Source organism: Macaca thibetana, chromosome 5 (assembly GCF_024542745.1).
Source record: "Macaca thibetana thibetana isolate TM-01 chromosome 5, ASM2454274v1, whole genome shotgun sequence".
Classification (NCBI taxonomy): Eukaryota; Metazoa; Chordata; class Mammalia; order Primates; family Cercopithecidae; genus Macaca; species Macaca thibetana.
In genome coordinates, this window is record NC_065582.1 from 93,815,909 (window position 1) to 93,842,579 (window position 26,671).

Sequence of the window (26,671 nt, forward strand, 5' to 3'; positions counted from 1 at the left end):
GGTACCATTCCTTCTGAAACTATTCCAATCAATAGAAAAAGAGGGAATACTCCCCAACTCATTTTATGAGGCCAGCATTATCCTGATACCAAATCCTGCCAGGGACACAATAAAAACAGAGAATGTTAGACCAATATCCCTGATGAACATCAATGCAAAATCCTCAATAAAATACTGGCAAACCAAATCCAGCAGCACATCAAAAAGCTTATCCACCACAAACAAGTTGGTTTCATCCCTGGGATTCAAGGCTGGCTCAACATATGCAAATCAATAAATGTAATCCATCATATAAACAGAACCAAAGATAAAAAAAACCCTGATTATCTCAATAGATCAGAAAAGGCCTTCAACAAAATCCAACAGCACTTCATGATAAAAACTCTCAATAAATTAGGTATTGATGGGACGTATCTCTAAATAATAAGAGCTATTTATGACAAACCCACAGCCAATATCATACTGAATGGGTAAAACTGGAAGCATTCCCTTTGAAAACTGGCACAAGACAGGGCTGCCCTCTCTCACCACTCCTATTCAACATAGTGTTGGAAGTTCTGGCCAGGGCAATCAGACAAGAGAAAGAAATAAAGGTTATTCAATTAAGAAAAGAAGTTGTTAAATTGTCTCTGTTTGCAGATGACATGATTGTATATTTAGAAAACCCCATTGTCTCAGCCCAAAATCTCCTTAAGCTGATAAGCAACTTTAGCAAAGTCTCAGGATACAAAGTCAATGTGCAAAAACCACAAGCATTCCTATACACCACTAACAGACAAACAGAGAGCCAAATCATGAGTGAACTCCCATTCACTCCAACTTAAAAGGGATGTGAAGGACCTCTTCAAGGAGAACTACAAACCACTGCTCAACAAAATAAAAGAGGACACAAACAAACGGAAGAACATTCCATGCTCATGGATAGGAAGAATCAGTATCATGAAAATGGCCATACTGCCCAAGGTAATATATAGATTCAATGCCATCCCCATCAATCTACCACTGACTCTCTTCACAGAATTGGAAAAAACTACTTTAAAGTTCATGTGGAACCAAAAAAGAGCCCGCATTGCCAAGACAATCCCATGTCAAAAGAACAAACCTGGAGGCATCACGCTACCTGACTTCAAACTATACTACAAGGCTACAGTCAACAAAACAGCATGGTTCTGGTACCAAAACAGAGATATATACCAATGGAACAGAACAGAGCCCTCAGAGATAATACCACACATCTACAACCATCTATCTTTGACAAACCTGACAAAAACAAGAAATGGGGAAACGATTCCCTATTTAATAAATGGTGCTGGGAAAACTGGCTAGCCATAAGTAGAAAGCTGAAACTGGATCCCTTCCTTACACCTTATACAAAAATTAATTCAAGATGGATTAGAGACTTAAATGTTAGACCTAAAACCATAAAAACCCCAGAAGAAAACCTAGGCAATACCATTCAGGACATAGGCATGGGCAAGGACTTCATGACTAAAACACCAAAAACAATGGCAACAAAAGCCAAAATCGACAAACGGGATCTAATTAAACTAAAGAGCTTCTGTACAGCAAAAGAAACTACCATCAGAGCAAACAGGCAATCTACAGAATGGGAGAAAATTTTTACAATCTACCCATCTGACAAAAAGTTAATAACCAGAACCTACAAAGAACTTAAACAACCCATCAAAAAGTGGGTAAAGGATATGAACAGACACTTCTCAAAAGAAGACATTTATGCAGCCAACAGACACATGAAAAAATGCTCATCATCACTGGTCATCAGAGAAATGCAAATCAAAACCACAATGAGATACCATCTCACACCAGTTAGAATGGCGATCACTAAAAAGTCAGGAAGCAACAGGTGCTGGAGAGGATGTGGAGAAATCAGAACACTTTTACACTGTTGGTGGGACTGTAAACTAGTTCAACCATTGTGGAAGACAGTGTGGCGATTCCTCAAGGATCTAGAACCAGAAATACCATTTGACCCAGCCATCCCATTACTAGGTACATACCCAAAGGATTGTAAATCATGCTGCTATAAATACACCTGCACACGTATGTTTATTGTGGCACTATTCACAATAGCAAAGACTTGGAACCAACCCAAATGTCCATCAATGATAGACTGGATTAAGAAAATGTGGCACATATACACCATGGAATACTTCGCAGCCATAAAAAAGGATGAGTTCATGTCCTTTGTAGGGGAACAGATGAAGCTGGAAACCATCATTCTGAGCAAACTATTGCAAAGACAGAAAACCAAACACCGCATGTTCTCACTCATAGGTGGGAATTGAACAATGAGAACACTTGGACACAGGGTGGGGAACATCACACACCAGGGCCTGTGGTGGGGTGGGGGGAAGGGGGAGGGATAGCATTAGGAGATATGCCTGATATAAATGATAAGTTAATGGGTGCAGCACACCAACATGGCACATGTATACATATGTAACACACATGCACGTTGTGCACATGTACCCTAGGACTTAAAGTATAATAATAATCATAATAAACAGCAGGTGGGCCAGGCACGGTGGCTCTTGCCTATAATCCCAGCATTTTGGGAGGCTGATACAGGAAGATCACTTGAGTTCAGGAGTTTGAGGCCAGCCTGGCAACATAGTGAGATTCCATCTATTTAAAAAAAAAAAAAATTAGCCAGGCATGGTAGCACGTGCCTGAAGTTCCAGCTACTCGGGAGGCTGAGGTGGGAGGACTGCTGGGCCCGGAAGGCCAAGGCTGCAGTGAGTTGTGATGGTGCCACTGCACTCTAGTCTGTGTGACAGAGCAAGACTTTGTCTAAAATATCAAAATTAAAAAAGATATCTCAAAGGAAGAAACTGTGAAGATCAGTAGTTGTGATCTAGATAGAGAAGGGGATATGGGTATTCGGGTAATGATAAAAGCATGTTATAAACACTTGATGGTATGAGAAGTGTGAAGTCTTCAGAATAAATCTTGCCAAAGATAAGGAGTATGGTGGAAATAGGGCAGAAGAATAGCCCAGGGTCAGAAAAGAGTCTACTGTACCAAGGGACTCTTAACTACATTTTCACATGAAGCCACAGGGAACTATGAAATTATTTTGATGCCCAAAATTAGGCTTCAAGAAAATAAATCCAGTGGCAGCATGTACAAAAGACTGGAAATAGGAGAGACAAAGAAAGTAACTCAAAATGCTTCACCCCAGAATCTAGAAAAATTGTACAGAAGGCCCACACTGGCCCAGTAAAAACGGGAATATTGTGGAGAGAAAATTCATTCATTTGAGCAAACCAAAAGTTAGGGAACAAAAGATGATGTCAGATACCTAATATTAAGAATGGATCAGCCAAAATTGGGAACTAGGAAGCAAATGCAGATACAGCAGGAAATCTAGCAGTGGGAAAATACATTAAGAGGTAAAAAGAGAGCAGAGCCATTAGAGAGAGAGAAGGGGAAACTGGAGTACAGAGATACACCAAGAAAACAAGAGAAATAAAAGTTTGGACACTATGGATAAGGTGATGGCAATAGAGAAGGCCTCTGGTGTCCAAGCCCAGTGGTGTCTCTGAATAAAGCAGTGTCCAGAGAGAATGGAACAGAAGCTGAATTACAAGACTATTAAAAATTGCTGGGTTTTAGAAGCAGATGATCTTTTGGAACTCTTGGGAGAAATTTAACAGGGGAGAGAAGGAGAGAGAGGCTGGTAATTTAAGAAGCATTGTGGGAATTTTTTTTATAGGAGACTTGAAAAGGGTTGTAGGTCAGAGGAAAAAAATCAGAAGGGAGAAAGGATTTAATAATCTTTATTGGCAGGAGATTCATATTTCTAACTTAAATCTATAGCCCAAATCATTTCCTCTTGCTTTGTTTTTAAAGATCAAGAACTTCAATTTCCCATCCTTTACATGGCGAAGACCTTAATATATTCGGGGTACGTTATTAAATCACATCTCAGCCTTTACTTCTGGCCGAAAATACCAATCCATTGCCTTTTTCTGTCAATTTTACTTTCCAAACTTTTAATAATCTCCATGGCTTTTTCTTTGTGCTCTTCTCCATGTATTACTGAGACTTACTTAGAAAAATCCACAAGATGATCCAACAATTTAATAATGGCTGAGCCTAAACTGAGTTCTTTAAAAGGTAGTTATAAGATGATTTCTCTACATGGGTGGCTTGCAAGCTCATTTTGTTTGCTTTGTTTTCCAGAGAAACCATTTATTCTAATTAAATCATCTGTGAGATGGAAGGAGCCTCCCTGATTAAAGTGAGAGTAAGCAAAATAGGGTCCCTACTATCGTCTCCCCTCCCTAGTGTGCAGAAGCTACTGATGTAACCCAAGCAGCCCTAGGGGTCTGAAAACCACTGTTTTACACCACGCTCTGGTTTATGTGCACAGATGTTAAATTCACTGTTTCAGGTACAGGATAACAGTACTGAATAACAGCTGGGTTTTGTTTATTAGTTTCTATCATTTCTCATAAAACACCTATGCAAGTTATCTTTCCTATACCATATAAAAAATGTCTTTATCCATATATAATCTGTAAATTTTCCCCAGAACTTTTTCCTACTTACAAATGTTACGCAGAATTCTGACTACATATTCCCAGGTATTAGCTACCTCTTTTCTACATAACTTAATGACAGCTGCAAAGCTAATGTGAACAGTCTCTAAGCAATATCTCTGATGAGCATAGAAACAATAGAACAGACCCAAATATACTGTGTTCCTAATAAAATGTTTGGTGGTTCCCCCCATCAGATGTCAAAATTAATGATATTCCTCTTCTACTAAATATCCTAGAAGCACTGTGCTACAAAATAAAAAGTAACAGAAAAGAGTCATAAAACATGTATTTGTTCACTTTCATACTAACCTAATAAATTTAACAGCCAGGCCCAAGTCAGCAATACAGCAAGTTCCATTTTTCTTCACCAGAATGTTTTTACTTTTCAGATCTCGATGGGCAATTGCTGGTTTGCCTTGAGTGCTAAAGATTTCTGTGTGTAAGTGACATAAGCCACTGACAGAAGAGTAGGCTAACTTCAGCATTGATTTAGTGTCTAGGGTGGTGGACTTCAGATAATCATAAAGGGAACCATTTTCATGATAGTCTGTGATTAGGTACAACTGGGTCCAGGACCCCGTCCCTTTGATATCTGCAGCAATGAAACCTAAAAGGAAAAAAGATGAAAAGGTTTAGTGTTTTCCGAATAGTATCAGGAATAACTCACATTCTCAAACATCATTCTTTGTCACAGGTAATTTTTGTTTAGCATTTCATTCAATTTCCTGACTATGCCTATGATGGTATTAAATGACTAATACCAATAAGAGGCAAAATTGTATGAGTAAGGCCGGGCACAGTGACTCACACCTGTAATCCAAGCACATTGGGAGGCCATGGCAGGTGGATCACTTGAGGTCAGGAGTTCAAGACCACTCTGGCCAACATGGTGAAACCCCATCTCTACTAAAAAATACAAAAATTAGCCGGACATGGTGGCGTGTGCCTGTGATCCCAGCTACTCAGGAGGCTAAGCAGGAGAATCACTTTAACCTGGGAGGTGGAGGTTACAGTGAGCAGAGATCACACCATTGCACTCCAGCCTGGGTGACAGAGCAAGACTTCATCTCAAAAAAAAAAAAAAAAAAAAAAAAAAAAAAAATTACAGGAGGAGAGAAAGATTAAGAGTTTACATCTGAAAATATGGTCCATTCCTCATCAGTAGTTGATGTTTAAACTACTTTATGGTATTATAAACTACTATGTTATCTAAACTACTTTATGGTATTATAGTTACACATAAGACATTGTTTGCAAAACAGGGTCTTGAATTCTTGAATTAAGGAATATATCTCACTGATTAGCTTACTCTCTTTCTACTTGAACGATCCAGACAGATCATTTCTAACTTGCAAAAATAAAACCAATTTTCAATATAAACTATTAATACAAATAAACTCTGCAGATAAGATTCCTACAACATTTCTCAACATTTAAACAAAAATATGTTCCTTCAAATTCCCAAGACACCCTAAGAAATTCTGGTATTACACTTGCATTTCCTGTTTCTGAAGAAAAAATATTTGAGAGTATTCCATTTCCAGCCTACCACTTACTCACAGAAGTGCCTTAGTCATTCATTCCTCCTGTGAGGTCTCCCATTAGAAACTTATGATGTTCTTGGGCTCATGCCAAGAAGAAAACTTCAGTACATTTCACAACGGGTCTAGACAGATGAGTTAACATGCAGATGTTAACAGAAAGACAGAGGAAAGCTAGGAAACCCTGAACATAGCTACGCAGACTTTTACTCACCCAAAATGTTTTCATGCCTCATCAACACTGTCTGATATATTTCTGTCTCTCTAAACCAGCTGGCTTCCTCTGTGGTGAAGAACACTTTCACAGCTACCTTTTCGCCACGCCACTTTCCCATCCAAACTTCCCCATAGCGACCTTTTCCAATCTGTTTCACCATCTGAATCTGCTTAGCTATAGTCCTTTGGACCTGTGAAATCCCAAAACACACTGTTAGTGTATTCACAGCACTACAGATTTGTTTAATCTTTTTTTTCTCCAGAGAAGAAACGATTACGGCATGTAAAATATTTTTAGCCAGTATTTTTCTCTACCTAGACAACTTATTTGTATTTATTAATTTCTGTTACACTCTTTTAAACATATTTGAGATTGAGTGTGGATTCTGAAAGTTCAAAATACTGCTTCCAAATTATGAAATATTTTATTCTACTATTATTATTTTCACAGAGAAAAAACCTGAGTGGGTTCATAGTAATTGGCAGAATAGAATACTTGCACTTCCCCGTTACAATCGACTACTACATAATCTGAAGAGACTCTTGTCACCATACACCCAATCATGTATAAAATATGACAAAACAAAATTGTAATGCATTGTTAGGCACATACAGAAATAAAGGAAATCTATATGCAGGGAGGAAGAAGTAAGGGAGGGAGGGAGGGAGGGAGGGAGGAAGGGAGGGAAGGAAGGAAGGAGTTGAGACCAGAGCAGGGAACGATAAACCAAGTTGCTGTCTGGGCAAAGAATAACACCAGAACTGGAATCCAGAGTTTAAACTCTGACTCCTTTCAAACCAGAGGAACTGAACCCAGGGCTTCAGCATTAAGCAGGGAGCATCAAATGGTACTAAATTTGCTACGGGTTGGTAGCATGCCAAGGCTCCTCGATACAAATGCTCTCTTGAGGAAACCATTTGCAGAATACTTTTCATTCCGTGACTACGGTGGGATAATAGTACTTTGAAGGAACTCTTGCCACCATACAACTTGATCACGGGTATGACATAAGAAATAAACTGTAATGCACTCCTAGGCTCCCAGGGAAATAAAGGAAATATCCAAGAATGGGGAGGAAAAAGGAGAACAAAAAAAATGGAGGGAGAGAAGAAACAGAGAGAATGAGAGACGATTCTAAAGAATGAATTCTTTAGAACAAAAAGAAACAGCCGCTATAAATGAGAGTCAACAGAAACAACCCAAATAGATTTAACCTCTTTGGATTACATACTGGAATTCTGAGATACAGAATGCCAAGTAGCTCTAAATGAAATGAAGATGGAATAAAAAATAAGCAAGAAAAGATTACTGGAAATTACATTTTTGAAATGCAACAGTTAACTGTCATAATAAAAAACACAAAACAGTAGACAAAACAGCATATTAGAGAGAAAAGTTAATGACAGAAACTAACAAGTTGGAGATAATATTATTTACCAAGCTCTAAGAGAGCTGTAAACAATATTATAAAGAGTGGAGTAGAGACAAAGAGAATGAAAATACGAGTTAAGTGGCATTAAATTTAAATGTCTCTTTATATATGATCTTCATTCCATCTGTACTTACAGTAAAATATTTGAAGAACTCTGATATCAATGGTTCCAAGACTGAAAGGGCTAAGCATCTGTTACAATTTATATAATTTAGAGGACATAAAGAATCTAGCATATAACTCTTGTAACATCTGATAAGAAAACTAGAATGTATTCTTTGTAGAGAGATACTTCACATCAATTAAAAACTTAAACTTGTTCTTTTTGTACTTTTAAGAGCCATGCAGTTACATTGGGCCACCCCAGATAATCTAGAATGGTCTCATCTTATTGTCAGCAACCTTTGCTCACCCTTGTCATAGAACACAAAATTCTAGGGATTAGGAACCAGGCACAGTGGCTCATGCCTGCAATCCCAGCATTTTAGGAGGCTGTAGAGGGAGGATCCCTTGAGTCCAGGAGTTTAAGACCAGCCTGGGCAACATGGCAAAAACTCATCTCTACAAATAATATGAAAATTAGCCAGGTGTGGTAGCACACACCTGTAGTGACAAGCTACTTGGGAGGCTGAGGTGGGAGGATTGCTTGAGTCTGGGAGGTCAAGGCTGTAAAGAGTCAAGATTGTACCACAACACTCCAGCCTGAGTGACAGAGCAAGACCTTGTCTAAAAAAAAAAAAAAAAAAAAAAAAAAAAAAATCCTGGGGATAAGGACATGAACATTTTTGGGGGACATAATATATTATATATTATTTATAATGAAGATTATAAATATCGTACTTTATGGAAAAAAAAAAAACTGCTGATGTACCATGAAGCCACTGAAGCTTGATGGAAATAAGCATGTAAGTTTATGTGTAATGCAGTCGTCCTCCCTTTAGGAGCCCAGTGAGCCATGAGACATCATGTTGAGTCCACTGTACTCCATTCCCAAACAAGGAAACAGGAGCAACATGGACACCAAGCAGTTGGGAGCCAAATTCATACACAGGGAAATCACTTGCTTGAGTGGAAACTTCCCACATTTATTAAAGAAAAATATTTAATTTACAGATCTTACAAAGCATTGCTCATGTAAGTCTATGGAGTATTTCCTAACATAAGCATTTTTGCATTTGCTTTTTTTTCTAATAATACATTTTATACTTTAATTATAAAGTTTTAAGAGAATTGGCAATACTCAATAGAAGAGGAACAACTTATCCCAAAGATAGAAAGTAAGCTATTATAACATGTAAGGACCTAAAAATATAACTTCAAAAATTTTTAACTGATTCATTTTAGTTTTTATTTGATTTAGCAAATGTTTCTGGTCCTTCTATACCTAAATTTTAATTCTATATTACATTCTTAGATACCAACTTCTTAGATTAATTGTATAAATAAAATGCCTGGAAGATACAATGACTACAGCTGTACTTTCAAAAGATCACTGTATTTCATGTACACTGAGAATAACTGAATGTATAAGGAGTTACAAAGAATTATCACTATTCCAGGACTGTGAGAAGACACACACACAGAAAACACACACACACACACACACACACACACACACACAGTCTTAATTCTTAATTCTTACAACAGCTTGATATTATTTCCTTTTAAAGAAGGAAAAAATTGACATTTTATGAAAAAGAAAAGATCTAAAATTAAAGGGCACATATAAAGTCATTTGGTAAACATGAGGTCCAAGTACGTAGTTATATACAAGGCACTAATTTGCCCATTATGTTATTAAAATTAATAAGAAATCAATGTTAAAATGAGGTATTCACTCACATACCAATATATATAGAGAGAACTATATACTTCTGCATTGTTTATCTTAATAACCAAATCTTAAAACCAGAAAATAAATCTGTAATAGAGACTTTTTCTTTATTGAACTGAGTTTTATAGAACCCTCCTTCCCATCCTACCCCCATCAAATGCACTTTCTTGTTTTATTTAACCATCATTTAGTTCACATCTCACTAATGTTAAGAGCACAGATCATCTGGGTTTGAATCCTGGCTTCTCCACATACTAGGTAGTTGACCTATCTGGGCCTGTATCCCCTGATGGGTAATACTGGGTTATACTGATATTTCTGGTACTACCTTATTGGGTTGCCATGAGGACTAAATGAGAATTTGATTTAGTTTTAAAGGCCAACGTCTGGCCAGGATTGGAACCAGACAATTTGGCTTGAGAATATATGCTCTTAATCATTATATAATGTGAGCCAAATATTATTTTTTGGTATCTACATTATAGAAACAAGATAGTATTTTATAGCTATTAAAAGCAGGAGCTGAAAGCTTTTTAATAACAAATTATTGAACAGTGCCTTTAATAAATCAGCCACTCTACTGGGGATAGAAAGTGAACAAAATGTAACCTCTATCCCTAAAGAGGACAGACTCCACCAAAAGACACAAGAACATTACCACCAATTACAACATTACTTTAAATGGCCATTATTAGTGCTAAAAAGAAAGTGTTATCACAGAAGATAAATAGACTGGCTTAGTCTGGGGTAACTGAGAAGTTGTCACAGAGGTAAAATATGAGGTAGACCTTGAGCCATGAGTTGGAGGTATGTCCAGTAAAGGGATTACATTTGCAAAGACACAGATATATGTTGTATTTGAGAAATAATTACTCCAAGGTGATGCTAGAGCCCAGGCAGCATACTGGGGAGAGGTGGGAGGAGACGTCAGGAAGGCAGGTTGAGTTTATGCACCACACATACCAAGCTGGGAAAGGAGACCTGCAAGCAGTATTGGGTATTAGGATATTTTATCCAGGACGTAACATTGCAAGATCAATGGTTTTGAAGAGAGAACTCCACAGTAATGGGAAAGATGAGTTTGAAGGCAAGAAACACTGGAAGAACTCAGTTTCAATTCCGAGAGCATCTAATTCATTAATACCAAAAGGGATTTTACTATTTGTACAACTCTTTTAGAAAAAAATAAGTGTATTACTATTGATTTTCAAATTGTATTTGCTCACATATTCTCTTCAAGGTTGACAGTGCTGACCATCAGAAAAATGAAGCTTCTCCTGAATGGAAAAGCCAGAACTTTACCCTGAAACATAAACCCCACAGCTGAAAAGCAACCTTCTTTCTTTGTAGAACTACTGAGAAGCCAGTTGGTTGTAATATTTTAGCCTTCAAAAGCCAGGCCAAAGTGCGGTAATGCTACCCTTATGGAAAACAGAGGGAAGATGGTCCCATGTTTAATGTTTTCTAATCTGCTCTTTATCAGAATGTCTGAGGGTCTGGGTTGTAACCACACACCTACATTAAAAAATAATCACCTTACTCTCAATATGTCAAAATGTTATCAGGAAGCCCTGCAGCTGAGATCGGATGTCCAACAGACTGCACAGAGCTTTCTCCTTGTCCAGTGCCCTATCTGTATCAGTAAGTGAAACCCCATATTCATTGACAGTTCTTTCAGAAAACATTTCCTTTAAATTCAAGATATGTTCTTCTCGTACCAGCAGAGGGAGGCCTGATCCACTTCCTGAGCTCTGAGACTGCTCAATTAAGTCTCTCAGGGATTCTCCAGGAGGAATGTAAGTTTCATCCTGTTCTAACCCAATGCTGTATCGAGGTCTGGTTTCTTGTCTTTTATACCTAAAGATGGATAGATGAAGATAATTTTAGATAATGAAATGCAATGATGGAATAAAATATTGCAACTAATATGGTAATCACAGCAGTTTTATTTTAGCACCTAAATATAATACATTAAATGCTTCATATTTTTTACTCTTAGTTATGGTTTGCCAAGTAAAACTCATTACTGTTTTGCTAACCTATTTTTTAAAATAAACTAAATAAACTATGTATTTTTACTCAGTCTCAAGCATTTACAATTTTTCTTCTTTTATTTATTTCAGATTGCATATAACCAAGCAGACTACATTCTATTAGTGTTTCTAAATAGCTCCAATATTATTCCTTAAAATCTTTTCTAAAGTCCCTAATTAATCAAATATGTAAATTTTTGGTGTACACAAAACATTATAGCTAACTCCCTTATATTAGGTCATATCTAAAGAAATAATATAAATTTAAACTTTAAAAGCTTTTTGTCAATAACTAACTTTTCAATTAGAAATGAATTTATTTGAATCAATTATCTGACCATTTGAAGAGTATCTCAAATGAGTAATAAATTAATCCAAAGCCAAATGACATAAATATCAAGGTCCTTAATATTTCACAATCTAGAAAATAAGTTCATAGGCCATTAAAAAATAATTGGGAATTATCAAATTTAATATAATAAATGACCTTATTTTAATGATTAATCTATAAATTAAGTTTAAAATCTTTTAATAATCAGAAATGTTACAGCTTAGAAAATAAGAAATTTGAGCAACTCTTAAGTTCAACATGGCCATTTCTCTGCTTGGAATCAAACCTAAGTAACAACCAGTCTCTGAATTCTCTAACTACCCTAGTTTCCCTAGAGATGAAATATTTATCTGGGTAGTTTTGAATTCTGAAGCAGGAATGAGATAGGTAGCTAATTGTAACTTCATTAGGACAAACATTTATCAACAGTAACAGATATTTTCAGTTAAATATAAGATCTAATTAGGATAAAGAAAGCTGTGGTGAGAAACACTAACAGGTAAAAGCAGTAGAATATTAGTATAAAGAAGATACTATAAATTAAAATTTTTGGCATCTACATTTTAGCAACTTACCGGAAGTAACAAAATAAAATGATAAGGACCAAGAGCAAACTACAGACAGTCACAGATATAAGTAAAGCCTTGTGGTGTATAGGTCCATCCACAAAATCTGAAATTAGAAAGAAAAAGAGCCATAATCTAGAGAATACTTTTACTCGAAAATAAGAAAGCAACTCTTCCCTAAAGGTACTTGCTAGGTATCACACACAAGATGTGAAAGATCCTTTTCATATACCAATTAATAAAAAAACCCCACATATACTGAAAATTAAGTAAGTTTGACTAGCATGAATCATCCTTCATCTAGGCACTTAATCAAGAGCACACATTTCTTCCTGTCTGGAAGGCACAGGCTCGACACAGGATAAAACTACAGAAAGAACATGAACAAAGGTAAGTGGATCTGTGCACCCACAAGAGAAACAGGCAGTTCATCGTTATTACAGACCCAGCTCATGGGTTCACAGGCTCTTCTTATGTGGTTTCTGGAGTACTCTATACCATGAATTTGTATTAAGAAATATCTATATAATTCATGGGACAGAAAACATAATTTGTTGTACATAAAGTCATCTTATAATGGATAAAAAGGAAGTGGACCCCTCAAATGTTGCCAAATAGAGAATATATGGTTCCGCGTTGTTTTAAACAAAGATGTCCTTCAAAATCCATACTTTTTCTTAAATTGAATCATATTTTAAAAGAATGTATGTGTTCCAGCCAAAGAATGTATGATACTTTTATACAACAAATTATTAAACACTACTCATTTTGTTTTAACTCTAGTTCTTGACAAATCAGATTCCTCAAATTTTATATAAATCAGAATGACTTAGCTTTATACAATGCATATTCACTGACTTTAACCCCAAAGATTTTTATTCAAAGTACTTTATTTTTAATAATCATCCCAGGTAAATTTTATACAGGTGATCTCTGGGACATATTTTGAGGAAACTGACTTAAAACCAGGTACACTTATATAGTAATATCATTAGTACCATTCTTATTAAAGGCACCATTTACCTTTGAGAGAGTGATTACTGTTGTTTAATTGTAAAAGGTAGTATTGTAACTTATGACTTTGGATGCTGTGGACAAGAGGTTTTCCAATTGTACTATATACCTTTAACTATATGGCCACCTAAATATTTTGGCTGGGAACCTTATTCCAACCAAGGTAACTTTTTTCATTCACGAGTACTATATGTTACATGAAGAAAAACTGAAAAGGACCAACTAACCAAAATAAAATAAAATCACTACCTCCTCAACTGAGCTCAGGAAAAATTACTGCTAACAGTATCATTTCAATAAAAATGTTCATGAGCAAAATATAATATATGCTGATTTATAACTAGGTTGTTCTCATTTATAATACTGTGAACATTTTCCAGAACAACAAATATTTTTTTCTGCAACAGGATTTTTATATTTTTCTATTGACACATAATTATAATGTTTTAATACATACATAATGAATAGTGATCAGATAGCATATACATCATCTCCAACACTTATCATTTCTTTGTGTTGGGAACATTCAATGTCCTCCTATCTATTTGAAATTATATATTATTGCAACATGATTTTTTTTTTTTTTTTTTTTTTTTTTTTTTATACAGGGTCTTCCTCTGTGGCTGGAGTGCACCGGCACAATCTCAAGTCACTGCAACCTCTGTCTTCTGGGTTCAAGCGATTCTGTGCCTCAGCATCCTGGGTAGTTGAGATTACAGGTGCAAGCCACCACACCCCACTTATTTTTGTACGCTTAGTAGAGATAGCGTTTTACCATGTTGGCCGGGCTGGTCTCAAACTTGTGGCCTCAAGTGATCCTCAGCCTCCCAAAGTGCTGGGATTACAGGTGTGTACCACTACTCCCAGCTACAACCTGACTTTTAAAGACTAAATTGTATTGCACATAAAATCATTCTAATTAGAAAGTCAATCTTCTGTCATATATTCAGGAGATTCTAAAGATTGTCATAACATACACAATTCTGTAATAAACACTCTTACACATACATCTTTGCACATGCTAAGGATTATTTCCTTAATAAGACTCCCATAAGTAGATTTGTTAGTTCAAAAGATACATATTTTAAGTATTTTCATACATATTGTTAAATATTCTTTTTAAAAGTTAACAGTAATTTCTATTTTACCATGAATGTGAACAAAGATTTTACTTATTTTGAAATAATTTCACTCTTACAGAAAAAACCATAAGAAAAAAGAATTCCAATGTGCCCTTTACCTAGATTTCTCATTGTTAACATTTCATCATTTAAAAATAATTATCTTGCTTTCCCAATGCCTCTCTCTATATATGGTTACATATAATATGCATATATATATTTGTATTCAAATTTTGTATTTGTTTACTTATGTGTATGTCTGTATTATTTTTTGGATCATTTAGAGTTATAGACGTAACGCCACTATCCACTTATAAATACTTCGAGAGTGTACTTCCTAAGAACTAGGACACTATCTTACTAAACAGTAATGTACTCTAAGGATTAATGCACAGCCCCATGCTGTGCTTATTTTATACTGCATGCCTGAATCAGAACATCTAGGAAATTATCATGAACACATAAACTGAAAATAAATCTTCCAATCCACGAGCATAGGATGCTTCTCCATTTGTGTTGTTTCTGATTTCTCTCAGCATTGTTTTGCAGTTCTCCTTGTAGAGGTCTTTCACCTCTTGGTTAGCTGTATTCCTATGTATTTCATTTTCTTTGTGGCTATTGTAAACGGGAGTGTGTTCTTGATTTGACTCTCAGCCTGGATGTTATTGGTGTATAGAAATGTTACTGACTGGCCAGGCACAGTGGCTCATGCCTGTAATCCCAGCACTGTGGGAAGCCAAGGTGGGCGGATCACCTGAGGTCAGGAGTTCAAGACCAGCCTGGCCAACATGGCAAAACCCCGTCTCTACAAAAATATAAATATTAGCTGGGCATGATGGCATGTGCCTGTAATCCCAGCTACTCAGGAGGCTGAGTCGGGAGAATCGCTTGAACCTGGGAAGTGGAGGTTGCAGTGAGCAGAAATCGTGCCATTGCACTCCAGCCTGGGTGACTCAGAGAGACTCCATCTCAAAAACGAAGGAAGGAAGGAAGGAAGGAAGGAAGGAAGGAAGGAAGGAAGGAAGGAAGGAGGGAGGGAGGGAGGGAGGGAGGGAGGGAGGGAGGGAGTGAAGGAAGGAGAAAGAAAAGGAAAGAAAGAGAAAAAGGAAGGAAGGAAGGAAGGAAGGAAGGAAGGAAGGAAGGAAGGAAGGAAGGAAGGAAGGAGGGAGGGAGGGAAGGAAGGAGAAAGAAAGAAAGAAAAAGAAAGAAAGAAAGGAAGGAAGGAAGGAAGGAAGGAAGGAGGGAGGGAGGGAAGGAAGGAAGGAGAAAGAAAAAGGAAGGAAGGAAGGAGTAAAGGAAGGAGGGAGGGAGGGAGGGAGGGAAGGAAGGAAGGAAGGAAGGAAGGAAGGAAGGAAGGAAGGAAGGAAGGAAGGAAGGAGAAAGAAAAAGAAAGAGAGAGAAAAAGAAAGGAAGGAAGGAAGGAAGGAGCGAAGGAAGGAGGGAGGGAGGGAAGGAGCGAAGGAAGGAGGGAGGGAGGGAGGGAGGGAGGAAAGGAAGGAAGGAAGGAAGGAAGGAAGGAGAAAGAAAAAGAAAGAGAAAGAAAAAGAAAGAAAGGAAGGAAGGAAGGAAGGAAGGAAGGAAGGAAGGAAGGAAGGAAGGAAGGAAGGAAGGAAAGAAGGAAGGAAGGAAAGAAGGAAGGAAGGAAAGAAGGAAGGAAGGAAAGAAGGCAGGCAGGCAGGCAAGTGACTGATTTTTTGTATATTCACTTTGTATCCTTAAACCTTGCTAAGCTCATTTATCAGTTCTAGCAGACTAGATGGAGTCTTTAGGTTTTTCTAAGTATAGAATCATACCATCAGTGAAGATGCTTTAACTTCTTCTTTTCCTAAGGATGCCTTTTATTTCTTTCTCTGGTCTGACTGCTCTTACTAGGATTTCCAGTGCTATGTTGAATAGGAGTGATGATGTATACATATCCAAAGGAATATGCCAAAAAGACACATGCATTTGTATGTTCATTGCCACACTATTCACAATAGCAAAGGCATAGAATCAACCTAGTTGCTCATCAATGGTGTGTTGGATAAAGAAAATGTGGTACATATACATCATGGAATACTACGCAGCCATAAAAAAGAATAAAATGATATCCTTTGCAGCAACATGGATGGAGCTGGAGGCCACAGTCCTAAGTGAATTAATGAAGGAATGGAAAACTAAATACTGTATGTTCTCACTTATAAGTGGGAGCTAAACACTGAGCACACATGGACATAAACATGGCAAGAACAGACACTGTGGGTTAACGGGGGTGAGGGGAGATGGGCTGAAAAACTACCTGGGTCCAATAAACACATGTAACAGTATTCACATGTACTCCCTGTATAGAAAAATTTAAAAAAATAAAAATTCAAAAAAAGAAAAACATCTTTGAAATATTTCAGAAAAACTTTGGATTATCTATTACAAACTAAAATCCACTACAAATTTCTTATCCAAACTTCATGATGGTGAGTGTTATGATTTACTCATCAGTCTAAAATATATATGTTTAATAGCTATTTATGATTTGTAATAGTTGCAAAATACTAATGAAAGTAATCTGCATCTGAAAACACTAAATGAGAGGCCACTAAAACAAGCAGTTATTATATTAATAAATTAAGAAATGTTACCAATAATCTAGGAAAAGAGAGCTCAGGAACTTGACATATTATAGCATGTGTAAAAAGTCATTCAGGGCTCAACACAAACAGGAATTATATATAATTTGAGCATTCATTGTCTAAACATGCTGGTTAGTAAATCCTGAAAATAATCTGTAAGCTCTTAATGTTATGCAGGCTAAAATTTAACATAATAAATGGCCTTAGCAGATTTTTTCCTCCATTCCTCCCTCTCTTAGCTTATATAAAGAGTTAAAAATAAATTCAAGGTGTCACAATACCTCAGCCAGTGAAAGCACAATTCACAATATTTTTATACAGATAGAGGCATCCAAACACTGTAACACACAAATATGTTAAGACTGCCACTGGAAACTTAGCTTAAATGCATTTCCAATTTTAAAGATAACAAAAGATTTTGCAAAAATTTTAGATTTTAGGAGAATGCTAGATACTCAATTAAAACTAGAACTATCCACATAATTACAATGTCACTGTATTATCAGTATATGAACACAGAATACTTTTCCATTCCAATGATGTAATTTTACTAAAACTCCAAGTTTCCCTGCCTTTTACTTTCCATGTAAATGCAAGATACAGGATATACCCTGAGCTGCAAGAACACTGTTTATTATTTATCTTATTATATTTCTGATTTATGAGAGCAATGAGACCAGAAGGATCAAGGGATTCTTTCCTTACCATCAAGCACTTTATTTAAGGCTAGCATTACCTTCCCATTTTCCTTTTATTTGCCCCATAACCCTATCCCCGGCAGCCCCCATGTCTTCTCTCATGAATAGGTGATCCTTATCAATAAACCTTTTGTTTCTGCTGGTCAAGCTGGTCATGTTTTAATCTGCCATTACCTGTGCTCAGAGCACTAACAATGTAAACATTTAAGTCACAGCCAGAGTCTCAGAAAGTGAACAGTTCCAGATACCTATCAGGAAAACAGCAGGGCCCACAGCTCTCAGCTCTCTACAGGAAAGCAGATTTCTACCTGCGCCGTCACTCCAACTGCTCTGGGAAGTAGAACTGAGAGCTCCCGGGGGAAGTCTGGTTCACTCTGAGAGGCAAGTTAAGAATCACCAGTGGTTTCATAACAAAACTGCAATCTGTCACTACTGTCACCTCTCCGATAATTAGTTTGTAACTGCTTAAAATGCCAGGACTGTTTTTATAAGACTAGAAGATGGTTCACAATTGCAATAAGAAATAGAAGAAAAAAATCATACAGCTAGAAAGTAAAATATCTAGTACAATTTCAATAAAAAATTGTACATGTGTATATGGTAGAGGCCAAAAAAAACCAAAAAAGCAGCAGCTCTGTGGTATAGCTATGTAAAAACATCAGTGTTCTCAGACTACAATCTGCTGGGACATTTACTTGACCCCAGAATAGCTGAGCCAAAAAGGTAAGAATCTGCTGAGACTTTGGAACTAGGCACTACCTCAGTAGACTATGCAGAGACCTTGCCTAGGCACTGGCAAAGCAGTGGAATCTGGAAAGACCTTGCCTAGGTACCACCTGAGACCCTCAGAGCTCAAAGCAGTACATTCTAATGCTACTAAACTCCACCAAAGCCAGCCACCTTACACAATGCTCAGTAGAGTCCACCAACCACTCATCTCCACACTGCCCTGGACTAAGAACTTTTCTTCTCATTGTTCCTACCCTTCTTTTCTAAGCCTTTTCACTCTGTCCTTTGGAGTTTTATTCCACTATTTTTCTAAATTCCTACATCCTCCTCAGATAATGCTCCCTCACCTTCATACTCCTAACTGAACTGAAATCTGGCCCCATCTCTCTTTTCTTACTTATTTAAAAAAATTTTTTTAGAGAGAGTGTCTCCTTCTGTCACCCAGGCTGCAGTGCACTGGCATGACTGTAGCTCAATGTAACCTCAAATTTGCAGGCTCAAGTGATCCTCCCACCTTAGCCTCCCTAGTAGCTGCAACTACAGGTGTACACCACCACGCCCAGATCATTAAAAACTGTTTTTTGTAGAGATGGAGCCTTGCTATGTTGCCCAGGTGGTCTTGAACTTCTAGGTTCAAGCAATCCTCCCACCTTGGTCTTCCAAAGTGCTGAGATTACAGGTGTGAGTCACTGTGCCCAGTCCTCATCTCTTAATTCTGAGATTTTCTCCAACCAGTCATACTGTTTCATACTCCTGTAGTTAGTAAACGGTTCTCAAATATTACAAACCAGACCTCTGCACTTACTACTGCATCTGTTTAGAGTCACTGCTACTCATAAGCTATGCAAACTTGAAGTTAATAAACCTTCCTGTGCTGCATTTTCCATATCTTTAAAGTTGGAAGAACAATTCTATGTACTTCACAGGGCTGCTGTGAGGTTAAAATTGATTAATTAACGTAATTTTTAGCAGAATGTTTGGCTAACGCTAGCCATTTAAATTTTAAACTTTTTATATACTTAGCCTATCCTGCCTTATCCACTTAGCACACTCCTGTTCATCCTTAAAGTCGTGTTCAAGTATCACTTCTAAGAAGCTATTCTGACAACCTCCTCCCCCAGGCAGAGCCAGTCACTCACTCTATTATGTCCTTAATACACTTTATAATCTAACTCTACTACTGAGTTATTCCTGAACAAATATAGTTACTGACATGGTTCTCTCTTATATTCCAATGTACACTTCTTGGGAGGAATAATTTTCTTCATTAATTTCTGTATTCCTAATACCTAGGATGTTGCCTGCCACAATTAAAAAAATGCCGGTGAGGCTTTGATGTGAATTATTATTAATCAATCTTGTATAGCTTTCTAGGCTAGAGCAGGAACAAATGTTAAAAAATGTTATCAAAGTCACAAAATTCTAGCTGGGTGTGGTGGTGTGCACCTGTTTTCCCAGCTACTGGGGAGGCTGAGGTGGGAGGACTGCCTAAGCCCAGGAGGTAGAGGTTGCAATGAACTATGATCACACAACTGCACTCCAGCCTTGGTGACAGAGCAAGACCCTGTCTCAAAACAAAACAAAAACAAAATAGAAAGAGCAAAATAAAGTCATGAAATTCTATTATATTATGTTGGAAAGATTTTTCTGTTCTCAAGAAATAAAATCAATCATGAAAAATCACTTTAAATCACTTAGATAATATTTAGGACTTAAAACTCTGCAACAACAAAAAAAATCTGTGTGTGTGTGTGTGTGTGTCTGTGTGTCCGTGTGTGGTGAAAGCAAGGAGGAGAAGAAAGGGAAAATGAGAGATGTTGCAAACAAAAGGTCTCTTGGGATGCAATATTTGTCATTTTAAAGTAACAACACTTAAATGGGTAAGTTTTGAAATGAAAACTTTTGGACACTTTCCCCATTTTATCAATATATTGATATGATTTGACTAAAAGGTGTTACTCTAGCATAAACAAAAGGAAATGCCATATAGCAAATAATGTTTAATTTAGTCCTTTATAAGTCTTACTTTTAAAATAAATATAGTCAAATGGTAGTTTTTGGGTGAACTACAACTTCTGAATAACTTTCAGGGAGAAGCAGAGTGCTATCTCCCACCTCCACCCTGAAATACACTATAAACTCTAGGAATAGCAATTTTTTGAACAGAAGTGGGAAAAAATAAAAGTCATAAAAGTGAAGTCACATATGACTTTTTCCCACAAACTACTTTCACATGTCTTTGAATGATGGTTCCATGTCATCTGGTCTCAGTGCTCTGCTCCAGCAGTGGCAAGTGGTACAGGTAGATTGAGAGAGAATGATTCTAGTTTTTAGTTTTTATTTTCATGATACCTAATGATTTTCCAGCCTGGAAGCCTTCCTCGCTTACCTCTGTTTTTCAGTGGAGGCAGTGTAGGGTGCAGGTCTTTATTACATTCGTTCCTTTCTGTGCAGCATTCAATTGATCTTCTTTGATGAGGAATGGGAGTGTCCTATAATTGAACCCAAACAGCTATTAGTGAGTTTTTTCTGAATTTCAAAGTCACATCATCTAAAACTTTAAAAATTTCACTATTTAGAGAACTAATTTAAAATTCTAATAATTTCACTCAAACACCTTAAATATGTTCTCTTCTATAAGCTAATTTATTTCAAGTTACCATGTATTATCTTACTGCAACTTCTGCATTTCAACAAAATTACTACTACATTTCTAATAACTAGTGTGCATTGTATAAACTGAGGAAGAAGGTTTGGATTAATGCAACAAGCTAAATTGGATTTTGAAGAAGATACTCTAATGGGACACTAAGAAAGTAGTTAACCGCAAAAATAAAAATAATATTTGATTTCAAAATGAAGGAAGAATTGGTCCAATGGAAAATTTCAGTTTTCTAAATTACAATCACGTGTCACTTAAAGACAGGGGTACGTTGTGAGAAATGTGTTATGAGGTGATTTTGTCATAGTGAGAAGATTACAGAGTACACTTGCACAAACCCAGATGGTACAGCCAACTACACACATAGGCTATAAGATGAAGCCTATTGTTTCTAGGGTAAAAATCCATACAGCATGTCACTGAACTTAATACTGTAGGCAATTAAGGCACAATAGTATCCATCTGTGTATCTAAACATAGAAAAGGTACAGTCAAAATATGGTGCTGTCATATTATGGGACCACCATCCACTGTCATCATACATACCACCTGTTGCTGATGTTTTTGTGCAGCACGTGACTATACTAAAAATGGGCTGGCCAAGAAAAAGAATGGTTTTATCTTGCTTGAAACTTGTTGGAAATCTAGCCAATGAAAGGTTACAGAATCAAGTTATCTTCCTTACCCGACACTGAAAATCTGAGCCTTCTAGTCCTAGGCATCCAGAAGTGACGACAGGCATCCCAGAGTCATCTTCTTCTATCATCGTGAAACAATATCCGTCTGTGCTGAAGATCAAACAGGCAAAGTGAGAAACAGAATGTGTGTGTGAGAGTCGGTGTGTGTGTATATCTAGGGAAAAAGGAAATAAGTGATGTGTATCATTTGTTTTATTCCAACAAGGAGAACGTCAATGATCTGTTAAGACAATCCAAAAGCTTCCTTTTATGAAAATGGATTTAATAAAGATAAAAATATTTTGTAACATCTCCTCTGTCCAGAAACTTGTGAGAAAGAAGGATCTAACATTTCCGTATGACATACATCATTAATTACCATGAACAACCATAGATACCAATTACTGAACACTTATTTTGGCCCTCCACAGATATTACTTTTCCAGACAAATCCAGACAAACTCTGTGAGGAAGGTAGCACTACTGTTGCTTTCTATATGAGGACACTGAGGCTCAGAGGGCTTGAGTAACTTTCAAAGGTCTTACAGTTAGTGACAAGGAGTGCAAGGGTGTCAATCCAGGCAGGTGACTGTTTATCCTGTTCTACTTGTTCTGAGACAGTGAAATACACTTATTTCTTATTAAAGCACAAAAACTAAAGACAGGTAGGAGTTAGGATCAGTACAGCATAACTGAGATTCTTACATTTAGGACCTCTGCTTCTGGGATATCCTGTCATATGAAGAAATTAAGCTTTGTTGTAAGATGTATGGGCTTCATTTGGGGGTGGAGGAAAGATGGGCAACAGAAAGAAGGGATCTTGATAAGATAGTGGAAAGAAAATTTTAAATTCTGTATGGTTTTCCAGATTAAAAATAGTTTTCACTTATTCTACATCATTTAATCCTCTCAACAATAAGAAAAATAAAGTATTATTATGCCCATTTTACATTGAGGAAATTAAAATTATAAAAGGGTAGCAAACGTGTACAAGGTCACAGAACCAACAGTTACAGAACTGGGCCTTGAATCAAGGGCCTCTCACTTCACCATGTGTTTTCTGCTATGCCCTTTAGGACTAAAATAAAAAACAAATCTGTTATATATAGAACTGTTTGTAAACAGACATTAATATCTTCACAAGTTTGTGAAGACTCTCAATATAACTCATATGCCAGCACTGAATGTTTTAAGAAATAAAGTGCTAAACTATATTTCCATCCTTTTCTCATACATATGCATGCTCAGCGTCCAAGACAGATATGGCAATGTAATCTTGAAAGGTCATGGGAATAAAGCTCTGAGAATGGTATTAGCCATGATTTGTGGGTTTGTCTATTCTGTCTTAGTGGTAGCAGCATGCTGCTATATGTTAGCCCTTCAGTTATTATCAACACCCTCAGAATTGTTTACTTGTTTTATAAGCCTCAAGTGATCCAAAATACTTCACTTAATAAGAGCCAGCACAACAAAATTCAAACATACTAATAATGAATGGCTAAAAAGGACCAATGATAAATCCTTCTCTTAGACCAAGGTCAAAAAGCATGAATATTGTTGTGGAAGAAAGATTGTCTCTGAACGGCCCATGCCTTGAACTCTTTGGGCCTTTTTAACCAGTTTACTGAAATTGCTATAAAAACGTAAAACATGTAAACACCGAATGAAATAATTAAAATATCTGTTCCTTAGAAATTTACTTTAAAAATATGAACAAGTAACACCTGTGACTTTTTTATTCTTTTCCGTCATATTTAGACTACATGTATAACTTATATTTCTCATCAAAATCAAAATTCAAAAATTATCAGAAATCACAGTCATTCTAATTTTATGATATCACGAAGGTATAGGGGCTAGAGAAGTATCCTAAATTAAATCTAAAGACTAATTTCTCCTTATCATGGGTTCTTCTTACTCAAAATATGAGTAAATAGAAATGTACTTTTAGACAACTTTTAAGAATCAAAAAAAAAAAGGCAAAGAAAAAGCTGGTAAAGCTATTGTCAAGTTACTGCTACAATGTCCTAGGAAATATAAAGAAACATCAGAGGAGTAAATTCAAGCTTTAAAAATACCCCTTGTCTACAAAGAGAGAGGAGCTAAACATATAAAGAGGGGAAAGGGAGGGAGACCCTGAGAAAATAGTCCATGTCTCATAAGCCATAAATTCACAAAGGAATCAAATATTTAGTTGGAAGACAAGAAAGGAGGTGAGAGAGCATTTCAATGGCATATTAGCTGCCACAAAGCAAATTAATTTCTATGCTTCCCACTGCCATTGCTCTCCAGCAAGGAACATCAACCGGAAACTAGCACTACAATTACAGAAGTTCAAGAATTACTTGAAAACTTTCAACCCTAAAGCAAGTACAAATGGAAACAAAGCTATGTTCCCCAGTCAAAGCTAATCAATTTTGCCCACTCTAAGAGATGGCTACAGGCTGTCACAATTAACTCCTACCATTGGCCTATGTGAACATTCTGCTGCCTGGTTGCCATGTTCAAGCTTAGTTTTGTATATAGATTGTTACCCTCATTCCCAGAGTATTGAAAGTGATAAAAAGGTAAGATGAAGAATCACAAAGGAAATAAAAGTGGAAATAATTTTAAACAAAATTGAAAGTAAGTGAGATATATACATGAACATAGGATGAATCATGGAACTTTAGTAATGATTATGAATGAAATAAAACGACAATTGATGTAACATTTCAAAAATGCTGTCCCTGTGTTATAGACAAAGAAAAGTGATAGCAAAATGAAACAGTAGTTGAGTGCACAAGCTATTCAGTCATCAGTGCTAATTGCCTCTTGACATAATGTTAACTCATGAAAAAGCAAAGCACGGGAGAATTTAAAGACTGCATGAAGTCAAAGCAGTTATAATACAAGTCTTGTTTTTCTTGAAGAGGATTCAGGGAAAGAAGAAAAATAATATAAGGAAAGAAAAAGAAAACAGAAACAATTTTGTTCCAATTCTTGGATGATTATACAGGTTCCAGGCTCCTTAAGTTTTCCAAATATTCCAAAAGTAAAGGACAGTCTACAAGGAACATCTAGAAAAATCATGAGGCATTTAACTGCCTCAAGATATTTTCAGTGTGCCCAGGTGAACATACACTTGCAAGAAAGGTGTCTACCTGTTTTAAAGCTTCAAGGGACCAAGCAATACTCTTTTTAGGTAGATATGCATTCAGAGAATAGATGCATTTATTATGGTCAAGAATTTATTTCATTTATTATGGTTAAAATAGATTTATAACACAGTCTTCTGGAACCCAACTCATTCATTAGTTGTTGTAGAATGGTTAGAAACCAATTTTATAAGATGTCTAAAACTGCATTGACCGCATCTTTATTTAACATGAGTACAGTGTTTACAAGGGTTACCCAAACTTTGGTCTCTTTAATTCTACTCTTCCACTAAGATCTTATGTTTCTTTATTGTAAACCCCAGTGTTGTTCATATAGCCACCACAGTTGAGAAGAGACTCTTGTATAACTTTTCCTCTAACAGTTTAGATCTTTATAAAGATTCATTTAACTGTAAAACAATTTTTTAAAGTATTAGTTAAAAAGAGTTTATCTGCTCTGTTCAATCAAGTGATAGGAAATTTGAAAGCATTATATTTATATGATGGGTATCTGCTCAGTTGCATCTGGCTGGAAAGATTAACAGTTTTTCTACAACAACTCTTACATTTCTTTTGAATTTCTTTTACATTTTAGTCAGAATTGATTTTTAAAGGTTAACTGATTTTAGGTCATCCGTAAACAAGTTCTTAAGAACACCTTGTCTTCTAAAATATCTATTTCACACTCAAGGGAATAAAGTCAGTTTTCAGTTTTTGTCACAGGTAAATGCAAAGATACACATGACTTTTAGAATTACCATTTAAATGGTGCAGCTTTTTAGTCCATTAACTAAAATAGCTGAAAGCTGCTCACAGCTTTGTTAACAGTGGTACGTTTTACACTTATCAAGCATACTATGACTCGAGCAGAGTTGGGTGCTGAGTATGCAAGGGTGCATTTTGAGGAACTCATAGTCTATGAAGGCCACCAATCCTGGAAAAGAGAAAAGTCATTCAGCTTCCAGGAACAGGGAGACATCATAAGCTACCTAAGTGTTTTCTACCGATTGTGAAGTAATCGAAGAAGAATGCTGAGTAGTGGTAATTATCAAAGTAATACAATCCTACTTTTTTTCCCCTATCATCTTAGATGATGGATTCCCATAGCGGTGGAGGGAATATAGCATGAAATACATGTGGGTCTACCTTCCCCTTCCCTGGCTTTCCTTCTGAGGGGTCACAGTATTGGCAGAAGGTGAAGTTACAACATTAATGACAAAGTACCAATGTGAGAGATGCCCCTTTTATTTTATCCTCAAGATCATGTAACTATCAGATATCCTTCCCTGATACCCTTACCAAATGATTTAGCATTTTGTTTATTTTTTTCTATGAGGTGCATGATTTGTTGAAATTGTCTCAGTTTTTACATTCAACCAGCATTAGTATAATTTCACCCAATGCAGACCCTCACCACATCTCACCTCGATGGCTCTGAGGGCCTTCCTGCAGAACTTCCTCTCTCCTCTCCTGACTCCAACCCATTCCATACAGCAGGCCTGATA

At 36.6% G+C, this 26,671-nt stretch overlaps 1 protein-coding gene across 13 annotated transcripts in view; it reads right to left on the reverse strand.

Annotated features, from left to right (window-relative positions):
* The window catches only part of BMPR1B (bone morphogenetic protein receptor type 1B), a 396,435-nt gene that overhangs the window by 20,863 nt on the left and 348,901 nt on the right, over positions 1–26,671 (reverse strand). For all 13 annotated transcript variants that reach the window (XM_050791851.1, XM_050791855.1, XM_050791848.1 and 10 more), the window contains 6 exons: positions 22,038–22,140; positions 21,080–21,182; positions 12,532–12,628; positions 11,311–11,449; positions 6,324–6,516; positions 4,878–5,175 (listed from right to left, as the gene is read on the reverse strand). In XM_050791851.1, the coding sequence (XP_050647808.1) occupies positions 4,878–5,175; positions 6,324–6,516; positions 11,311–11,449; positions 12,532–12,628; positions 21,080–21,182; positions 22,038–22,140 (933 nt within the window). The remainder of the gene's footprint in view (positions 1–4,877; positions 5,176–6,323; positions 6,517–11,310; positions 11,450–12,531; positions 12,629–21,079; positions 21,183–22,037; positions 22,141–26,671) is intronic.